Here is a 21,802-nt window from a genome sequence, read left to right on the forward strand (position 1 = left end):
CTGCGCACCTCAGGTGATCTTAGCGATAAGGAGGCCGCAGCTCAGGGAGGCCAGATGACCTGCCAGAGTCACCCCCACTGAGGGCAGGGCCAGGGGCAGAAACACAGCCCATTTTCTCACTAGCCAGGGACAGGTGTGATGTCCACAGCCATCAGTGACTTGGTATCAGTTTTGTGAGGGAAGAGGAAAAGTCACAACCAATCCCAGACAATTTCCTCTGAGAACCAGATGACATTGATGTGTTAGGAGCCAAGGCCACCCTTGTGGACAATAAGTAGTGCCCCCCTCCCCCTCAAGCCTCATGTGGCATCTCCACTGAGGATCCTCACTCCTCAGTGGCATCCTGGTACCCTGTCCACTGCAGGACGGACACATGCACACATCGTAGTGGATTGAATTATGTCCCCCCAAACTCACTGAAGCTTGAATTGTGTCCCCCAAGTTTTATATATTAGAAACTTAGCCTCCATTGTGACTGTTAAGAGAGTGGGAAATCCTATTATGGTAACTGAAAGGTGGAGCCTTGAAGAGGTGATTGGATTGTAGGACCATGCCATAGTGAATGGATTAAAAATGGTGGTCAGGGGAGTGGTTCTGAGTGCTAAAAAAAGAGGAGAGTCTGTCTTTCACTCTCTCTGTTCTCTCTGCTTCTACCATCTTGCAATGTGAGACCCCTGGGTCACTGTCACCATCACCAAATGAACTTTGGACTTCCTAGCCTAGAAACTATAAGCAATAAATTCCATTTTTCTTTATAAATCACCTAGTTTCAAGTATTTTGTTATAAGCAACAGGAACGGACTAATGCATACATGCATGGCATACAGGGTAGACACATGGGATGGAGGACCTGGAGCATCAAAGCAGAGCTATAAGCCCCAGGGCCCAGGCTCCTTGAACCCACCTCCTCGGCCCTCCTGTGCTCCCCGTCCTTACTCCACTGCCCCCTGGGTCCATCCTCCTGCCTGTCTCTGGAGCCTGTCCACTGGCTGCCATCCCACTGCCGCTGACTTGGTTCCCAACACCTAAACCCTGGTTCTGGCACCAACATTCTGTGTGGCCAAGTCTCAGTTTACTCATCTGTAAGGCAGGGACAGTGACAACCTACCCCTCATAGGTTATGACGATGTGATGAACTATTGTGTAGAAGTGCCAAGGGAAGCATTTTAAAGCCTTGAGGAGTGGCAGATCGGCAGGGCTCCTGGTGCCCTGCCCCAGGCTGGCCCTTCGGTGCACTCACAGCAGCTGGTGCAACATCTGGAAGATGCTCCTCCACCTCAGCCCCTCTGCCTTTGTGAGGAGGTCCACACTCTACACATGGCCTGGGATGGCAGGGCCCAGCAGTGTCTAACCAGCCACCTGCTGCGTGCACCCTGTGGCTCTGAGAGGCCCTCCCTGGCATGCATGCAGCACCCTTCCATGTCCCCACATTGTGGATCACGAAAGCCCAGCCCTACTCTGTCCTTCACAGGCACATCCTTCAATGTCACCCTCCTCTGTCTTTCTCACACTGCTTGTCTTCAGATGACAATGGGGTCTGTGCTCCAGGAGGGGTGGGGGCTTATTCAAGCCTCGGGTGCCTTAGGGCTGGCCCGTGGCTCACTCAGGAGAGTGCGGGGCTGAGAATACCAAGGCCACGGGTTCAGATCCTATATATGGATGGCTGGTTGGCTCACTTCGTTGAGCGTGGTACTGACAACACCAACCCAAGGGTTAAGATCCCCTTACCAGTCATCTTTAAAAAAAAAAAAAAAAAAAAAAACCCTCGGGTGCCTCAAAAAGCACATGTGCAAAAGTGACTCCTATGGTGGGGCTCAGGCAGGGCCCAACACTTGCCAGAGAAGGACAGCCCTGGGCAGTGCTGGGGGTGAGCTTGGGGAAGACAGCTGTGCAGTGACACTTAGCTTGGTAACACCTGTGAAGAGAGCCCTGACTATAGAAATGGCCCCCAACAGGCCAGTTTGAACAGGCCTGAGGACAGCACTGAGGGAGGCCATAGGCCCGTAGGCAGGAGGGACAACAGAATGCCAGGCAAGGTGCGAAAGAGAGAGTTCAAAGTGTGGGGAGAACTTACTTGTGGTTTCTACAAACTGGGGTCAAGGTCGCCCACCCACCCCCATCCCCATGATCCTCCTGTCTACCCCAGCCCTGCCCAAAATCCACTGCAAGCTCTGGACTTGATGGCTGCTGGCATCTCCCCCAGGGACTCAGGCATGCGCCCCAGGGACTCAGGCATCCCTCAAGAGTGGGCCTCTAATAGCTTAATGGATGACAAAATGGGCCACAAGGTGGCCACAGGTGGTGTAAAAAGTGCTTCATCACTAGGAGGTCTCAGCCCTGCTACCCACTAGTCAAAGCAAGAGTGGGGCAAGAGACTACCTCTCCTAAAGGAGGGGAAAAAGGAGAGAGGACACAATCTGCCACTCCCACTGTTCCTCCTCATTGCATGCCCACACAGTAGACATCACCACTGGAACAGAGAGAGCCAGATGTAGCCTCTGGATTCTCAATGACATAGAAGCTATGGAGACAGGCCTTGGAGTCAGACAGACCTTGAATCCCAGCTTGGCCACTTGCTAGCTGTGTAATTTTGGGCTGTTCCCTCAGCTTCTATACTTTACTTAAAGCGGGACAACAGCACCGGCCTCCCATGGAACCCTGGCCCACTGTGTCAGGGCAGAAGCACACATGGAGAGCAACCCTTCTGAGGCGTTTTCTTCCAGCACCCAGAGCAGCCATGTCAACTGGGGAGTGACCTTGAACAGGGCCTGAACACAGGGCCACGAGCTCTGCTGTCCAAGGAGAGGAACCAGGACTCTGATGAGCCCAGTGGGCAGAGGGTAGAAAAGGGCTTTTGGTTTTCACAGCCTGCAGAGCCTGTTGGCAACAATTTCCCCAAATATTCAGTGAGGATAATAACAGTACCTAAACCTCACAGACATGCTGTGGAAGACCAAAGGAGGCACCCCAAATAAAGCCCCCAGGGAGTGTTTGTACCTGCGGCTGGTCCTGCCACTGCTACTGTGGGCAGCCCCTCCCTGCCGGGCCCCCACCAATGCCAGGCTAGGCCAGGCCCAGATGCTCTGGTGCCATGGGCAGGATGGCAGCCTCCACTGTCACTGCTCTAGGTCTCGGGAGTCCCAGTCCCTAAATGGGCTTGTGGGGAGACTACCATAGAGAGGTGGGTGGCACAACCCAGCTAGCTAGCCACTCGGGGCCACACCCAATCAGTCCTGGTGCCCAAGCAAGCCAAACAGTCCTCGCCACCAGGGGCAGCCCTGTTTGACACCACAGCTCAGCTAATAGCCTGGAATCCCAGCCTCACTTCCTAGAGCAGGGATAGATGCTCACATCTCCCTGCCCACTGCTACCCTATCTGGCCAATGGGCCGTTTGGGCAATACTCCTGCCTGGGACAGCTGGGCAATCCCAGTATAGGAAACAGTGAGCCCCTGGCTTTCCTCCTTCCTCCCTCAAGTGAGGTTGCTAGTCACCATGCATGGGCGAGACAGAGTAAGCATCACTTCTCTTCTCCAGCACAGACTAATTATGGGACCTTGGCCAAGTCACTTTATCTCCTGGCATCTCTGTGAAACTGGGACTAATAATCCAGTCTTTCAGATCGGCCTGTGGATCCGAGCCCTTGTTGACAATGCATCTGGCCCAGGGCCTGGCATGCAGCGGGTTTTATAGCAGGTTAATACGTCCTTTGAAGTGTGGGCACAGGGACAAACAGAGGTAGAATGAGAACTGACCACAACCAGTCCTGGGTGGGGAGATGATGCGGGGCTGACTCAGGGAAAGCTGTGGGGAGTTACAAACCAGGCTCTTCCTTTCCCCGAGTTCCCTGGCCCTGGTCAGAGAGAATGGGCAAGAATGTTCCATGCTGATGCTCCTAGGGCTTGATTACCCACTGGGAGGCAGCCCAGATCTGCCAGCTGCCTGGGCTGTTGTGGGACATCAGGAATTGGGTGGAGACAAACAGCTACTTCCTAGGTAGTGCCTTGGTCTTCACTGAGGTCTGCCTGCAACAGGCTCTGAATCTGGGGTTGGCATATGGGAGCAGGAGCCACCCATAGGCTCACCAGGCATAGTGCCCCTGGAGAGCCAGAGGGATGGAGGGAGAGAAAGGGCAAGTCAGGCTGGGGCTGGCAGGGAAGGTGACACCAGATCTGGCCCTGCAATAGGAGCAGACATCTCAGGCACAGACCCTGGCACCTGTTCATAGCTGGGTTCCTGGGTCCCTCAGCCAGGATATACCTTTGTTCTGGGGCTGCTGCTTCCCAGTTATTCATCCCAGGGAATTCTCGAGAGTGAGAAGAGTTCATGGTTAGTAGGCATGCTCTGCCTGCTGGATGCTGAGCCAAGGGGAAGTGTAGGGAGGGCACTGGCAATGCTGTTCTAGATGAGGGGTGCCCGGGTCTGCTGGACTCCAATGGCCTCCATCTGGACCACAGGGACTTTCCGAGGGGAAAAGCACTGGCTGAGGCCTGGCCTGGAAGGTGGGTCCATTGCATCTGCCCCTCCAGTAGACCTGGCATCTGCTTACTGGGTGGGGGGAGAGGGACTCCCCCAGGGCCACACAGCCGACTGGTGGCAAGTTAGAGAGGAATGGACAGTGACTGATTCTTACTGAGAAGAATGGAATGCCAGGGGCTTTAGAGACCTTCTCTCCTTCCCATCAGCTCTGGCAAGAACAGGGTGTGAGGCATCAGGAACTTGATGGAAACCAACACTCAATTTCTAATGTCCAACCAGTGGGGAGTTCTTCTTCTACACCAGACCACATCAAGGCCCTCAGTGAGCACTCAGGCTCCAGGACTGGGAAAGCACAGAGCACAAATGCTTTAAAGAAACAAAGATGGCTCATGACGACTGCACCTCCCATCAGTTGGAGTGAGGACAACCAGAACCACCTGGGCTCGTGTGTTGTTCTCCAGGTAGGAGAGAGAGCACCAGAGCCTTGGCAGACACAGGGGACAGGCAACTAGAGAGGGAAGGGGCTCAGCCTCCCTGGATATGCAGACTGAAATCACTTGGGCTTCCTTGTCACCCCACAGAGGGGCCAAAATAAAAGTCATCTGTGGTTCTGAGTGCTGGGAAGGAGCAGGGCTATGGCTAGTAGGAGGGAACCTGGCCTGGCTCTGCAGAACCATCTGGCAATGTGTGCAAGCACTGGGTGCTGGGGGCCTGTGTCCTGGCCTCCACTTCCAGGCATTTCTCCTGGAGACTCACAAACAGGTGAGCAGGGAGATCAGGGAAAGCAGCGTTTTTTGTAAGTGAACTGGGAAGAGAGCAGGTGAACTGGAAAGACAAGCCATAGGACAGTCAGACAGTGGAGAGCTATGCAGTTGTGACTAAGAAAGAGGGGACGCAACCAGTATTCATAGGCACCAACTGCTGGACCAGGCCATGCAGAGAGGGGCCTGTGTGGCGGGTGGGACACCTACATCTGCGTCCACATTTCAAACTGCTCCACTTGAGTCAGGGCAGGGCCTTGAGCTTCTGGAGGGCCTTGGGCAAGCATGAATCCCTGTTCCAGTCATGCCCTTCTGGTACCAGGCACTGACCTCTGGGATCAGTTGAGGGCCACTGGGATCCACAGATAAGATCCATGCAGGCCAATCTGCAGTTTTAAGGGTGAGTTGTGCAGCATGTTGAGTGTGCACAGAGGGCTTTCATCCACCTGTTGGAACTACCCTGCCTGTGGGCAGCTCTATGCCTTGTGTGAGGCCAAGCCTGCCTGTGCCCAAAGTCTGTGTTCTTCTCAGTCACCCTGGAACCCAGAAGCTGCTTGCCTGAGCAGCAGGCAGACCTCATGTGGGGTGGGTGTGGCTGTGGAAGGCAGCCATAGCAGGCCAGCACCTCCCCTCTGCTCTCTCAAACTCAGGCCACAGCCACTGCCTGCCTGCATAGCCTTGAAAGCAGGAGGAAGTGCTAGCTCGGCCCTCGGCTCCCCTTGCATCTTTCACAGGGGCTGGAAACTGGGTTGAAACAAGAAAAACTCTGCCTGCTAAAATAAGCAAACATTTTGGAGAAGGAGGGGGAGCCCTCTCTGGTTTGGTTACTATGGGAACATTTCTGAATCAACTACAAGATAAGGAGAGAAGTTCACCCTGGACAAAGCAGCCTTGCTCTGGCCCACACAGGTCTGCCTGCCCAGAGGTGTGCTGACCTGCATGGAAAGCCCTGGAAGCTTCTGGGTACCTGGAGACAAACCCTCAGCTTCCATGGTATGGAGAGCCACCTGGAAAAAGAGGACAGCCTGGCTGCTCACAGAAGCTCCTCTGAGAGGGGCACAGCACCTGGGGGGGTGGGCAGACAAGGGGTGTGGGCTCCTCTGTGTTTGAACTATTGGCAATGACAATATGGTCCCACACGGCTGACTCAATTTTTGAAAATTGTCAGGAGGGTCTCTCACCCAGGCCTTGAGGATGAGAGGGCTGTCCAGAGAACTGGGTAAGCAACACCAAGGTTGGGCAGCATGGGTGGTCCAGGACAGTGGGCTCAGAAGAACTGCAGGTCAGGGTGCCTGATATGCCCCTACCCTCATCCTCCCTGCTGGCCCCACCCCTTTGTCTTCGCCTTCCCCTGGATGAGGCAGTAGAGCCCGGCGCACACTGGAAGGGAGGAGAGCTGGGCTGCTCATCCTGACCTGTAGGGGTGCATAGGCAATGCCTCCCCTGAAGCCAGAAGGCCCAGCCCGTCTGTCAGACTCAGCCCCATTGCAGCAGAGTTTGACGAGGGCTGTCCAAAATGCTCCTTTGTAAGCGTTTTAGTACTGAGTTTTCACACACTTGGTCAAATAAGCTGGACAGACTCATGTGCTGAGAGCACTCAGGGTCTGCACAGCATTTCCTAATGTGCTGGGTGCCAGGCATGGCTTGAGGAGCACAAGGAGCCCCCAACCCACCTCCAAAGAAAAGAGATAAGAAAGTGGAGGAGGCAGGATGGAGACCTGAGGGTGGTAAAAGCAGCAAGTCACTGGGAAGTATGTAGGAACACATAGGTGATGCAGAAAAGGTAAAACCACCCAAAACACCCAGTCCAGGCTGGGCTGGGCCTCACCTGCAGGGGCTTCTGGCTTCAGAAGAGGCATTGCCTAAGCACCCCACACAGGAATCTACCAGCCTTCCCTCAGGCACAACCTCAGACTGCCCTTCTACTGGACTAATTTTCTGGAAGGTCCCAGAAACCACAGGAAGACTTGCAGGGAGCAAGCCCAATAGGAAAGGGCCTGGAGCACCTGGCTGCCTATTCAGATGTACTCAGGGTAGCAGGCACCTGAGGGGCTGGCTTCCTTAACTTCATCAGTAGAAAGGCTGAGCGCTACACCTGTGAGGAAGACATGGAGATTGGGTCTATCCTTCCAATACCACTGCATAGTCTTTAAGTGCAAAGCACTAATAGTGAGGGGAGAAGGAAAGGGAGGGAAACTATTATCTTGAGTACGTACCATGTGCCAGATCCTGTGTTAAGGACATTACTCCATTATCTAACTTGATCCCAACAGTTACTTTTCAAGGCAAGTAATGGAAGCCCACTGTAGGTGAGTAAAATAGGAGCTCAGGGAAATTATGCAACTCACCTTGCTCAAACTTTGGTCTATCAATTTCAGAAAAATAGGTTTGTGAAACACTGACAAAGGGCTCATTTCAGTAATAGATAAAGAGTTCATATAAATCAATTAGAAAAGAACCAATAATAGAAAAGAAAAATGAACATAAGTAGAAACTGCACAGAAGTTAAGACTGTTAACATGACATTATGGTTAATCTCATTCACGATGAATGAAACATAATAGATATCATTTTAACCTACTGAATAGCAAACATTAAAAAGTTCAATAATATATAGACTGTTGATGAGTCTGAAAAAATGAGTCTAAGGTTGGGAATGTGGACAAGATATTTGGAAGGTGGTGCCTACTAAAACTTTAAGGACACCACAAACACCTTGACCCAGGAATTCTATTTCTAAGAATTTATCCTATGACTAGATTCCCACAAATGTGCAAGGACGTACATATGGAAGCATTGTTTGTAGTAACAAAAGACTGGAAATAATCTAAATGTCCATCAATAAGGGGAAGGGCAGGTGAATTGCAGGATATCCATATGCTGGGAGTACTATGAAGTTATTAAAAAGAATGAGCAACTTTCAAAACACTCTTCAAGAGATACTGTTAAGAGAAAAAAACCAAAGGGCAGAAGCCTGTGTATTCTTGCCCTCTGTGTACATCTATGAGTGCTGGCTTGTAAATAGGCAGACACACTCTGGAAGAACAAAGCTAGAACGAGGAACAGTGGGTGCTGTTGGGAAGGGCTGTGGCCTGGACAAGTGGGTGGGAGGGCTCTTCTCTTTCATGGCAAATCCTTTGGTACAGTGTAGATTGATTACCTATGGCACCTACTACTTATCTATAAAATACCAGCAGAGAGAGAGTTGGCAGACACAGGGCTCCCAGGCTTCGGAGCTCCCCCGACCCCCAGAAGGTCACAGTCCAGAAGAGGGGAAAAGTCACGGACCTAGACACTCCTACCACCTTGGCCAACTCTTGATGGGGATCTGCTGCCCATGCACCTTGAGAACCAGCCTCTGTCACACCCCTCTGGACCCGAGATCTGCCCTCCTCCACTCTTGTTCATGCCAACCTCACCCTTCAGTTTCTCAGTGAGTAACGGGGTATCAGGGAAAACACAGAAGCAACCAGAGCTCAGAGGGGTCCTGTGACTTGATAGAGTTACCCAACTGGGAACTGGCCATGCTGGGAGGGGTGGTAGAGGACATGTAAGAACTTGGAGGTTTGGCCGGCCTGTGGCTCACTCGGGAGAGTGTGGTGCTGATAACACCAAGGCCATGGGTTCGGATCCCTATATAGGGATGGCCAGTTAGCTCACTTGGAGAATGTGGTGCTGACAACACCAAGTCAAGGGTTAAGATCCCCTTACCGTTCATCTTTTTTTTAAAAAAAAGAACTTGGAGGTAGAGGGAAATGAGGGGCCAGTTGTCTCTGCACAGGGTAGAGCAAATGAGAAAGGGGTGGCCCCAGGCAGGGTGTCAAGGAGGGGCAGGAGGGCCTTAGGAACAGGAAGCAGGCAGGCTAGGTGATGGACCATGTCCCACCCAAGGATTGGGTCTCCACCCCACATGGAATATCAGGGCTAGAAGGGCACTCAAAGCCCTGAGTTGGCCAAACTTGTTTTTTAAGCAGTAGAGCTGGCTTCCATTAGAATCTCCTGGGTGCCAAGACCATACAGGGACAGGTGGAGCTGCTCCAGGGGAAGCAGGGCCCTGGGCCTGCAGCCCCTCTATCCATGGTCTGCGTGGCCCCAGAATATCTAGGGCTCCAGAGAACACACTGAGCTTTTCCACGCCTCACTCTGCAGGTGGGCAAACCAGTGCCCAGAGGGGGCAGTGACTTGCCAGAAGTTGCTTGGCAATCACGACCCCGTGCCTGTGTCTGGCGCACTCTCGACTTCACTACCCTGCCTGCCCTTTGAGGATGCTGCAAACCTATGACCCTGGGAACACCCACCCTTCAGTGAAAAGCAGTGGCAGCAAGCAGCCTCGGAAATCAACAAGGCAAAGTACTCACATTGAAGAAATTGGTCTTGTTCCTCTCGCAGAAGAGCCCCTGTGCTGGCATGTGCTGCAGTTGTTGCCACGGGATACTGCTGCCTAGCAACACATCACGGGCCCACTGGAGGTTCTGGGGAAGCAAGAAGTAGGTTGGAAGTGAGTGTGTGGGCTGTTGAGGGTGCCCATGGGGAAGGCGGGCGTCCCCTCCTTCCTGGCTGCACTGGCAAAACACAATGAGCAGCAGCTCCTGCAGATATCGATCCCGCTGTTCCAGGCGGCTCTAGCTGTGGGCTTTGATCATTGTGCTGTGGGATGCATTTCTGGAACTGATTTCTTGACCAGCACAGTTGACTTAGAAGTGTGGCCTCCTAAGTTCAAGGAGACTGCCCAAAGTGGGCACAGACAGGGACCCCTCACCCTGACCACCCCTGCAAAGCTGCCGCATGGACCTAATGCATGATTTCTGTTGAGGGGACCCCCACTTGCCCAAGCAGCAGCCCTGACTTGTTTGTCAGGAATCAGCAGGGCTCCTTACTCATGGCCAGCAGTTCAGGTGCCTCAGACTTGGGGGGCCAGGCTCTGGCCATAGTACTCAGGCTGTTGGTCTCTGACCAATGGTGCCTCTTGGTGGACCCAGGCCCAGGTGGGATTGTGGTGCAGAGTGACAGGGTGGGCATAGGCCTGGCTGCCTCAGCTTTCTCTGGGGCCTTGCCACTGGCCTAGAGAGCAGTCCTTCCCTACCAGCTGCCGGGCTGACCACCCTCCCCTCTATGGTCTTCCACACAGTAGCCAAGTGCTTTGTATGGCCAACTCACTCCACCTCAGGGCAGTGCTGTCCTACAGGGGAGGGCTGGCACAGGGCAGAACTGGGCCCGGCACCTCTACCCTTTCCACAGCACCCACCCTCCCCGGCCAATCAGTCTTCCCCTCCCCTCAGGCCCTCAGGTCTTTTGCTTGCCTTCCCCAACCCTGGGCCCAGCCTTCATAACCTCATGTCCCAGATGCTCTGAAAGCCCTCTCACTTCTTGGCCTGCAAGCCTATGCTGTCTGCTCCTTCTGCCCACTGCTGGCTGGGCTGAACCTACTGAAGGGCTCCTCTCATCACTAGGTTAGGCAAAAGTACAAGTCCCAGTTCCCCAGCTTGCTGGCTGTGGGACCCCCCTGGCCTGCCTCTGTTCCTGTCTCTGCATAGAGAACCATGTCCCCTCCTGCCTCCCCCCCCCCCCCCAGCTGCTGAGGCAACCAAAGACTACTTAGCACTGGGCAGGACTCTGTAGCCACGTGCGGGAGGCTTGCTCTCTAGCTCGGCCACTAGTCTGACATGCTGGGATCAGAAGCAGTCAACCCCAACCAAAACAGGGAGGGAAGCCCTGAGCAAGAAATTCCAACATGGACTGTGTGGGGACCACTCTTGCTGAGACTCAGCTGCTGTTAGGGAGCCCCCACCACAGCCACAGTCCGCTGAGACATTATTCCCTCCAGCACTCACAGGCCTTTCCAGGGCCTCAGGGACCGATGGCCACAGACATCCACGGTGAGCAGATGGGGCTTCCTTCAGCTGAGGCATTCCCTGCCTGCCCCCATCTGAGGTGAAGTAGAAGTGGGTATAGAGGGGGGTGATACCTGCAGCAAGAGAGTCCTCAGATGCTCAGTCCAGGCCCCATGATCAGGAGCAGAGGCCACCCTGCTCTACACTCATGGAAAGTAGAAAAACACCCAGTCTAAGCCTTCACCTTTTGAGCTCTAACACCCTGGGAGGAACAACTTGTAGCTCACATTTGAATGCCCCTAACAACACACAGCAGCCAGGCTTCGGAGAGCCTGCTTCCCAGGCCCCTTCACTTGGAAACCTCCTGAGGTTAGTTATAGGTCCTAGCCTAATGCCTTTGGCTTCCACACTCACCCTGCCCCCAGGCCACACCCCCTGCTCCACAGCAGGCCCAAAGAAGGAGGGTCAGCCACAGAGAAACTGACCACAGAGTGGGGAGACAGGGGTGGTCTGGGGGTGCTTGATTAAAAGGCATAAAATCCAAGATTAGCTCAGCCTGGCTTGCCAGGGCTCCAAGAGGAAAGTAAAGGCTCAGCCCTTCTGCAGCCCAGGAGACAGGCCCACGAAACACATCAGTGCTTCGCTGCAATCAGTGCCACTTGGTTCAAAGTCTCTCCTGTGGGAGATCTGAGAGGCTCAGTCCAGGCAGGAATCCACCACTAGTTTAATCACCCATGGTTGGACTCACAAAAGACTTGGGACAGGAGACCATTACCTGCACTTCTAATACCACAGGTAAGTAGGGCATAGAGGAGTCCCACCTCTGACCTAGTCAGAGAAGGTCAGGGAGGTTTCCAGAGGAGGTGACACCTGGACTATGGTTTGCACAAGGCTTGGGGGCTCACTGAGGCATGAGCCCAGACAGGTGGGGCAGCCAGGGCCCTGAGAGGAGGTGGAGGGGACCAGATGTGGCCATCTGTGAGGCCGATGGGGATCCAGGGGACTTCAAGACAGGGAAGAACTGCTCTGCCCATGGGCCATGGGGCCCAGAGCAGGGGGAGGCTATCCAAGGATCTGAGCCTGTGGATGTCCTTCCCGCCCTCTCAAGTCCTTGGCCTCAATGCTGTGGCAAAACTCTCCTCCAGCTGAGTGACCCTGTGAGACCCAGGGCATAGGCCTGGCCTGCATTGCATGGGAGGCCTGAAAAAGTTACTCCAAAGCCATGACCCCAAAGCCACATCTGAGGCTCCTTGGGGACTTGTGAAAAGTGTCCAGGTGACCTCTTTAAGTAGCAGCAGTTTGGGGCAGTAGGAAGAGATGAGTGAATCTGGTTTGAAGAAGCATCTCCACAGTAACCATCGTTTTCCTAAGAAAACCAAGAAAATAAAGCCCCAACAAAGACTTCCTTCTGCATGGGGACATGAGAGAAAGCAGCCCCAGGGTCTGGGTGGAGAGAGTCAGAGACTCTGCCTCCCTGCCTGGACATCTCCTTGCAGGCCGTGTCTGTGGGACAGGAGCACACACTCCTCTGTGGCTTCTGTATTCCGACCACTCTGCAGCTTCTCCAATGAGACCAGCACTGAGCTGGCCCTTCCCCTTATGATGGACCTGGGAGGGAGGAGGCAGTGGGACAGGTTTCCAGGGCACCTATGGAGACCGTAGCAAGCACAGGCCTGCCATACCTGACCTGTATCATAAATTATTCTCTGTAGTGGATTGAATTATGTCCCTCAGAACTCACTGGAGCTTGAACTGTGTTCCCCAAGTTTTATGTATGAGAAACTTGGCTCTCACTGTGACTGTTAAGAGGATGGGAAATCCTATTATGGCAACTGAAAGGTGGAGCCTTGAAGAAGTGATTGGATTGTAGGACCATGCAGTAGTGAATAGATTAAAAATGGTGGTTGGGGTGTGGTTCTGAGGGCTTTAAAAGAAGAGAGTCTGTCTTTCTCTCTCTGCTCTCTCTGCTTCCATCATCTTGCAACGTGAGACCCCTAGGTCACTCTCGCCACCACCAGATGGACTTCAGACTTCCCAGCCTCAGAAACTGTAAGCAATAAATTTTGTTTTTCTTTATAAATCACCCAGTTCCATGTATTCTATTATACCAACAAAAACCGGACTAATACAGCCTCGCACAGACTTGGCCACTGCAGTGGTAGACTGCCTTTCCCCAGCCATCTCCCAGGTCCACCAGAGAAAGAGCCAATCAATGGCTAAGGTAAAGTGTCCAGACAGCTCATAGGAGCCTTTAGCTAACTCACGTCTGAGACCCCAGATGGGAATTGACAGGGCTGAGGAAACCTGCCCAGGGCCTTGCGGGTGCTAGGCTGGGGGGGGGGGGAGCAGACAGAGAAACCTGACCTGCATGGCGCACCTGCAGCACACAGCCTTCCCTGCAGCTTGGTGGTCCTTCCCTGCAGCTTCGTGGTGTGGTGTCGTGAAACAACATAACACTGCTCAGGCTGAGCACAGCACCTTAACTCCTCATCACATCAGATCACCAGTTTACCCCGTGAGAAAACCAAGCCTCAGAGAGGTTCCAGAGCCAGGAAGTGGTGGAGCCAGCCATGCACTCTGGTCCAGGCCAGAGGGACTCCAAGGCCTAGGCTCCTCCCCTGCCCCCATCTACCCACTGCAGGTGGGCAAGTTAGTTTGCAAATCTGCCTGTGCACGTGCTGCATGCTAGATGCTGAGTCAGCCACCACAGGCAGCTGTCACAGCCAGTCCTCTCTCAGGTCTGGAGCAACCTGTCACCATGCCACTGGTCCAGAGCCCCTGGATCATCAAGAGCTCTGGGAATGGGAGGAACTCTGCTGAGCCACTCAGGTAACGGCCCACATCTTTCTTGGCTCTGTGGGCCCTGAGGCTTGTGCACAGGCTCTACTCTGACAGAGGGCAGACAGAAGGCTGAGGGGTCCTAAGAGAGGAAGGAAGAAGAATCCCAGAGCATAAGGGCTCCTCAATGTCCTCCCCTGCCCATTGTCTGGACCATCCCTACTCCCCTGGCAGAAGGTAGAGGGACCTTCTAACTACTCTGCTTAAGGCTTTTGGGCTGCACCTCCTTCAGAGAGAGGGCAAGTTCTGTGCCTCAGTCTACCGACCTTCACATGGCTCATCTCCTCCCTGCTCCCCTATGTCGTGCCCTCCAGCCACACTTGCCTCTGCTTTCACCTTTGTCCCTGCAGGTCTCTTGGCCTAGTGCCATCTTACCTGGCCCACTGTAGTACTGTGCCCACAGCCCCATCGCCACCTTAAACAGCCTCTTCACTGATTCACTGATGGGTCTGCTGCCTGCCTCCACATCTCCCACATCTCTACATCTCCCATCTCCACATCTCTCATATCCCATGAGGGCGGGGACATGGTCTGACTTTTTCAGGCTCCTGAGGAGCTAGATCAGTTTGCAGCCCACAGCAGGGACACAATAGATATGTGGGAAGAATGAAAGGAAGAGGAGCAGAGTTTGCACTTTCATGAAATGGGAAGGAGGTGCATGTTGGGCCCAGGGAACAGTCTGAGAAATGAAGGCCAGAAGGGGACACAGGAGATCTGGGGAACGGGAGGACTGCACCTCAGGTGCCTAGAAGGAAGAGGCTGAGGGGCTCCTATGGATGAAAGCCTGAAAATAAGAATTGGCTTGTAAAGGAGGGCAACAGGGTCAGGGGACATGAGAGGGGCTGCTTGACCCTATCCAAGACCAGGGTGTCGAGCACCAGGCCTCCCAGCTAAGCCAGACAGCCAGCCCATGCCTTGAGGCTTATCTCAACTCCAACCTCTGTCCACTAACCTGCACCAGCCCCATCACCAATCATTCCAATACAGCACACACTGGGCTGATTGTCACAACTCCTACGAGACCCCCAGGTTCCCTTCGCCTTCACACAGGAAGCAAAGGCATGGGGTGAGGTGGCTTGTATCCCTAACTGTAGCCTTCCAAGGGCTCTTCATGTAGTGGGGACTTGGTGATGCCTGCTGATGGCTGGAGATGGGAAAATGGCTACTGTCCTCTGGGATAATCTGCCATCCCAAGATGTGAAAGACTAAAGCAGACATGATTCTAGGCACCATCTGCCACTATTGGATGGGTAGCCTGGAGGATGTGCTCTGTTGTGCCCACCCCAGGGTTTCTACCACCAGGGGCTATCTTCCTGCCAAAACCAATGACAACGGTCCACTCACCATTTAACTACCTCCTCCCTTGCAAACCCTCAAAAGAGAGAGCATCTCAGAGAGGCCAGGCTCCATGACTCCAACGTGATGATGCTGAATGTGCAAGCTGCCTGGTGGGGTCCCCAGACCAGCAGCAGCCTCTCCGCCAGACCAACAGGGCTCCACAGGGTGGCACACTGCCCAGTATATGTGGTGTCTGCCAGGAATGCGGCTATGGACCTCAGCTATGCTCAGCCCTTCACCCAGCCATACCTCATGGGCTCGTGGGTTCCATGACAAATGGAGGAACCAGGAGTGGGTGCAGCTCCCCACACTGAGGGGAACTGGCTGGGGGCCTCTGAGTTCAGTGGTCCATGGGCCAGAGGAAGGAGTGTGTAGCCAACTGTGGATGGGAGATTCTGGTGGGCTGCTAGGGACATCCACAAGCCGAGGATAGCACCAACTGCAGATTCATTCCAGCAATGCAGGATGCCTCTGTGCCCACCAGCAAGGACATGAATGCCCCCAAACCTGGACCTGGCAGACTTAGAGCCAACCACTCTCAATCTCTCTAGTCATAAAAAAATTATAGTCAGAATTTCCACATTTGAAATATATAAGGAATTTGTGAAATAAGCTGTGGCCTACCTCCCGAGAAAATACTGCATAGTCATTTAAAGTCATATAATCAAAGAGTTTGAGTGCATGGGAAGCAAAAAAAAGCAGAACCAAAGAAGTATGTGTATACACATCTGTGCGTGTATGCGTGTGTGAATAGGCAGAAGAAAGACTAAAAGGAAATGCACCCATCATTCCTGGGTGTTGGCTGAGGAGGGAGACTCATGTCAGTGGTTCTAGATGGAGGTGGGGTCTATTCCCCAGGGGCATCTAGCAGTGTCTGGAGACATTTTTGGTCACCACAGCTGGGGGACTGCTACTGGTATCTGGTGGGTAGAGAACACTAGAGATGCTGCTGAGCATCCTGCAGTGCATAGGACCACCCACAACAGAGAAGTGTTTGGCTTCAAACATAAGTAGTGCCTTGGGGGAGAATCCTGTTCTACATGGTACTCATCTGTGTGCCATGAGCCCAGGGATGCAGGCCACTTCTACAACGAGATCAAAATATGTATATATGAAAAACTAAAAAAAAAAAAAAAAAAAAAAAAAGAAAAACTAAACGCAGTTGTTGAACATAACGGACGTTCAAACTTTACCACCTTCTGATTCACAGCATTAAATAGGAACAGAAGCAGGACGCATGGGTGTGCATGTGGACTGACCATGACATCTCCCTTTCTTTCAAACCCCACACCTAATCCATTGATTCAGCTCTTCTGTCTGAATGTATCTCAAATCAGACCACTTTCTGATACCCTGCTGTGGCCTCCACCCGTCTCTCTGCTGCCACACTGGCTTTTTCTCTACCTGTGTGAATATACATCCTCAAGCTCCTGGGCCTCTGGCTACTGGGTAGGTTTGACCAATGGGAGGCACTAGTGGGAGATCAGAGGGTGGAGTGGGAACAAGATAAGTGCATTTACTGAGTTCTCTCTCTGTGGGGTGGCTGAGGGTGGGCCACTGAGGGCTGCAGCTCTAACAGGCAGTGCTGCCTGCCTGCCTCAGGGGCAAACTGTAGCTGGCCAAGGGCATTGCATTCCTCTTCCCATGTGGGTTCCTACTCTCTGCCAGGACTGTAAATCTCTCCTTCATTAAGTGCTCTTCAGATCAGCTGATTAGATAGAGACATCTGTGTCCTGCCATGTTTCCAACGGGCAAACCCCCACTTACTCTCTACATGGCAGCCCAAGTGTCCTTCACACATGTAGGCCACACAGTGCCTCTCTTCCCCCACAACCTGTGATGGCTTTAGCCTCACTTAGAATGCTGTCCCCACAACTCCTCCCCTGCCTAGCCAGGCCCCCAGGAGCCTCTAACAACATCTTCTTCCTCTCTCCTCCTTGCCCATGTAGCCACACTGACTTCTGGCTGATTCTAGTCCTACCAGACCCATCCCTATCTCAAGGCACACATGCTGGCTGTGCCATCCATCTGGAAGCCTCTCCCTCTGATATCCTCGTTGCTCACTTGATTTAGGTCCTTGCTTAGGGAGGCCTTCTCCAATCCCCCTATTTAAATAGCCACACTCCTACTCCATCACCTTATCCAGCTTTATTTTACCTTCCCAGGCTCATCCCTAGCTGCCAGTAGGTGTGTTTTCCTCTACATCCCTGCCCCACTGGGTGCATCAAGGGCAGGGGCTTTGTTGTGTACACCACTATATCCCCAGCACCTTAAATGGGGCCTCTCACATGACTACTGCTAAGTAGAGATCTGCTGAATGAATGAACCTGCAGAGATGCACAGAAAACACACTGGAGGGAGCACACTAAAACCCAAACAATTCTGCCATGTCATGGGTTGTGGGACAAAGAGGTGGTGAGCAGTTCTGTTCTACTTTCCAAGCTTAAACAATATTATTGGTAATGAACTCAAACCCATTCAAACTGCTGGAAGCTGCATCTCTTTGTGGGAGAGAGGACCAAGAAAGAAGTGGTCATGATGGGGGCAAACTATCCCACTTCTTCTAGCTCCCAAAGGCTCAGAAGAATCTTCAAACCATTTGACATACATATCTTGAAATGCATAATCAAGATTCCTAAGTTGAGAAAAATATCGAGTTCTTATTCTGCAAACTACATAAAGTAAAGCTTGACAAGAACCTGGCTGGTTGGGACCTACAGCAGCCCAGGACATCCATGTGGGAATGATGGGCACAGCATCATTTTGCACTGGGAAGCAGGGGGTGAAGGAAGGTGGGAATGCCCTGCTCTGTGGCAAGTATGCCTTTGTGATGTCTTGTCCCACCGTCTGGCATGGTCCTGGCTCAGTCAGTGTGGAACTTGAAGCTCACCACCTCCCCTGGGACACTTGCTTTCAGGACAAAGCAGGGTCTCACAGCCTCTGCATTGCTGCCTGGTGAATCAACCCCTCACACCCATTCCAGTTCCAAGACACAGGGCCCTCCTCAGAGGCCCTCTCATTTATCCTGTATGACAGCTCTGGCTTCCATGGGTCCCCTAGGTGAGCCAGTGGCACAGGGAAGTGAAGTACTGTACCCACACCAGCAGGCCAGTCCTTCATGCAGGCTCACATGGAGCACAAGCTGACTTGGAAGTCAAAGGTCAGCAGCTTCCTCAGAGATCCCATAGCGAGGCACACAGCAGCACCACAGGGCCGTCTCAAAAGAGTCTGCCTCTAACCAAACCCAGGCCTAGGCTCATTGCACACACAGCTCCTGGGCTAGTGTAGTCAGGCTGCTATCCCTCACACCTCAGATAAGCGGAATCACACAGTATTTTGTCTTGCAACTGGCTATTTTATTCAGCATAATGCCCTCAAGTTTCACCCATACTGTCTCCTGTGACAGGATTTCCTTCATTTTTTTTTTTTTTTTTTAAAGATGACTGGTGAGGGGATCTTAACCCTTGACTTGGTGTTGTCAGCACCATGCTCTCCCAAGTGAGCTAACTGGCCAGCCCTATATAAGATTCTGAACCCGTGGCCTTAGTGTTATCAGCACCACACTCTACCAAGTGAGCCACGGACTGGCCCAGGATTTCCTTCATTTTTATGGCGGAATAATATTCCGCACTGTTTAGATTACAGTAGATTTACAGTAAGTTTAGAAATTGAGAAGTATGAGTCCTCCAAGTTTGTCATTTTTCAAGACTGTTGGCTCCAGGGACCATCTCTGATGGAGTTTGGATGTGTTGTCTCCTCCAAAACTCATGGAAATTTGATCTCCAATGTGGCGGTGTTGGAAACTGATTGAGTCATGGGGGTGGATCCCTCATGAATGGATTAATGCTCTCTCTGGGGGAGGAGGGATTAATGAGTGAGTTCTTGCTCTATTAGTTCCCGCGAGAGCTCGTTGCTTAGAAAGACCCTGGCACCTTCTCTCTCTCTCTCTCTCTCTTGCTTCCTCTAGCCATGTGATCTGCTCGTACCCACTGGCTGCCTGCCACTTTCCACCATGAGTAGAAGCAGCCTGAGGCCCACGCCAGATACAGCTGACCCAGAATTGTAAGCCAAATCAACCTCTTTTCTTTATAAATTACCCAGTCTCAAGTGTTTCTGTTATAGCAACACAAAACGGACTAAAACAGAAAATTGGTACTGAGGAGTGGGGTGTTGCTAAACAGATACCTGAAAATGTGGATCCAGCTTTGGTACTGGGTAATGGGCAAAGGTTGGAGGAGTTTGGAGGATTTAGAAGAAGAGAAAAAGACAAGGGAAAGTTTGGAATGTCTTAGAGACTTTTGTAGTAGTTAGCAGAATGCTGATAGAAATGTGGACAGTAAAGCCCACATGGATGATGAGGTCTCAGATAGGAATGAGGAACTTATTGGGAATTGGACAAAAGATCACCCTTGCTACACCATAGCAAGGAATTTGGCTGCATTGTGTCCATGCCCTTGGAGCGGCCCCAAGTGTGGTTCATGCAGCAGCCCTGGAGAGTAGAGGCCTGAACCTCGGTGGCGTCCACGTTGTGTTAAGTCTGCAGGCCGACAGGACGTGAGAGCAGTGGAGGCGTGGCAGCCTCCACCCAGATTCCAGAGGATGTATGGAAAAGCCTGGGGGCCCAGGCAGAGACCTTCTGCAGGGGCAGAGCCACTGCTGAGGCCATCTACTAGAGCAATGCCAAGGAGGAAAGTGGGGTTAGCGCCCCCACAGAGAGTCCCCACCAGGGAAATGTCTAGTAGAGCCAAGGCAGCAGGACCACCATGGAGACCCCAGACTTATGGAGCTACCAGAGTAGAACACTAGCCTGGAAAAGTTGCAGGCACCAGCGAAGCCCACTGGGCTGCCCCTGGCAGAACTGTGGGAATGAGGCTGCCTGATGCTTTGGGGGCCCAGATGCCCAACTGTGCCCAGGATGCAGGACCTGGAGTCAAAGAACATTATTTTGGAGCTTTAAGACATAGTGTCTGCCCTGCTGGGTTTCGGACTTGTTTGGGGCCTGTTTTTCCTTTCTTCTGGCCTATTCCTCCCTTCTGGAATGGGAATGTGTACCCAATGCCTGTTCCACCATTGTATCTTGGCAGTAGATAAATTTGGTTTTGACTTTTACAGGTTCAAAGCTGGAAGGACTTTTGCTTTTGGTCTCAGATGAGATTTTGGACTTTGGACTTTTGGAAGTTGGTGCTGGAACAAGCTAAGACTTTTGGGACTGTTGGGATAGAATGACTGTATTTTGTATATGAGAGTGACATGAGTTTTCAGGGGGCCAGAGGCAGAATGATGGAGTTAGGATGTGTTGTCCCCTCCAAAACTCATGTGGAAATTTGATCTCCAATGTGGCAGTGCTGGAAACTGATTGAGTCACGCGGGTGGATCCCTCATGAATGGATTAATGCTCTCCCTGGGGGAGGGGGGATTAATAAGTGAGTTCTTGCTCTATTAGTTTCCACGAGAGCTCGTTGCTTAGAAAGACCCTGGCACCTTCTCTCTCTCTCTTGCTTCCTTTTGTCATGTGATCTGCTTGTACCTGCCAGCTGCCTGCTGTTTTTCCATGAGTAGAAGCAGCCTGAGGCCCATGCCAGATGTAGCTGTCCCAGAATCGTAAGCCAAATCAACCTCTTTCCTTTATAAATTACCCAGTCTCAGGTATATCTGTCATAGCAACACAAAACAGACTAAAACAATCTCATAATCTTCTCTGCCCTGGACCCCTTGAAGCAGGAGCAGCAGGAGGTGGGAGGGGGTTCAGTTCCCAGCTGAGCAGGGCATGGGTATCCTGACTTGGCTTCCTTCCTGGACCCCCATCAGAGAAGGTCAGAACCCTCATAATGAGGGATGTCCTGATGCCATGTGTTCTCTCTCCTGGGCTGCCCATACGGGCTCAAGGAGCCAAGTTTTTATGCATCTGAACTGACAGCGAGCCCAGGACTTAAAATCCTGGCAAAGACTGTGATCCCGGAGATTGTAAGAGATACAGTAGCTAGAATTCAGGCCCTTGTGGCCCTCAGCATAAGTGACCTTCCCTACCTATGCAAGGTGTGGAGAGTGTTTGGGAGCCCTGCTTTCTGGGACTCCCAGTGTGCAGCGAAGCCAACCTTGGGACTTGGCTGAGGTTGGTGCATGGCATGCTGGGCACCCCCCCACCTCATTATCACAATAAGTCTACATGCATACCACCATCATTCTCAATTAACACAGAGAAGAGCCCTGAGCCTCTGAGACTTCCCATGCAGAGGTGGGATCTGAACCCAGGTGAAGCCAGCTTCAGAGCCTACCTTCTCTCCCCAAAAAGCCTTACCGCCAGCAGCTAAGCAAGTTGTGCCCGGTGCCCTGAACGCAGTTTCTCTAATCAGCACAGCCTCACCTGGGGGTGCTTGTGAAAGACCCCAGGGGTCAGGATTCAACCCAGGGAGGCTCTGCCTGTTGGGTTCCTCTGGAGACACAGACATTGGATGCTCCAGTTGGCTACTGAGCCATGAGACGGCAACAGGAAAATGCCACTGCCAAGCCCACAGGCAGGATTTTATGAAGAAATGTAGTGCTGTCAAATATACAC

General features: G+C 52.5%; 1 protein-coding gene across 7 annotated transcripts in view; it reads right to left on the reverse strand.

Annotated features, from left to right (window-relative positions):
- Positions 1 to 21,802, reverse strand: part of CABIN1 (calcineurin binding protein 1) — a 168,670-nt gene that overhangs the window by 36,291 nt on the left and 110,577 nt on the right. For all 7 annotated transcript variants that reach the window (XM_063085901.1, XM_063085903.1, XM_063085905.1 and 4 more), the window contains one exon: positions 9,598 to 9,711. In XM_063085901.1, the coding sequence (XP_062941971.1) occupies positions 9,598 to 9,711 (114 nt within the window). The remainder of the gene's footprint in view (positions 1 to 9,597; positions 9,712 to 21,802) is intronic.

The sequence above is a fragment of the Cynocephalus volans genome, chromosome 2, assembly GCF_027409185.1.
Source record: "Cynocephalus volans isolate mCynVol1 chromosome 2, mCynVol1.pri, whole genome shotgun sequence".
Lineage (NCBI taxonomy): Eukaryota > Metazoa > Chordata > Mammalia > Dermoptera > Cynocephalidae > Cynocephalus > Cynocephalus volans.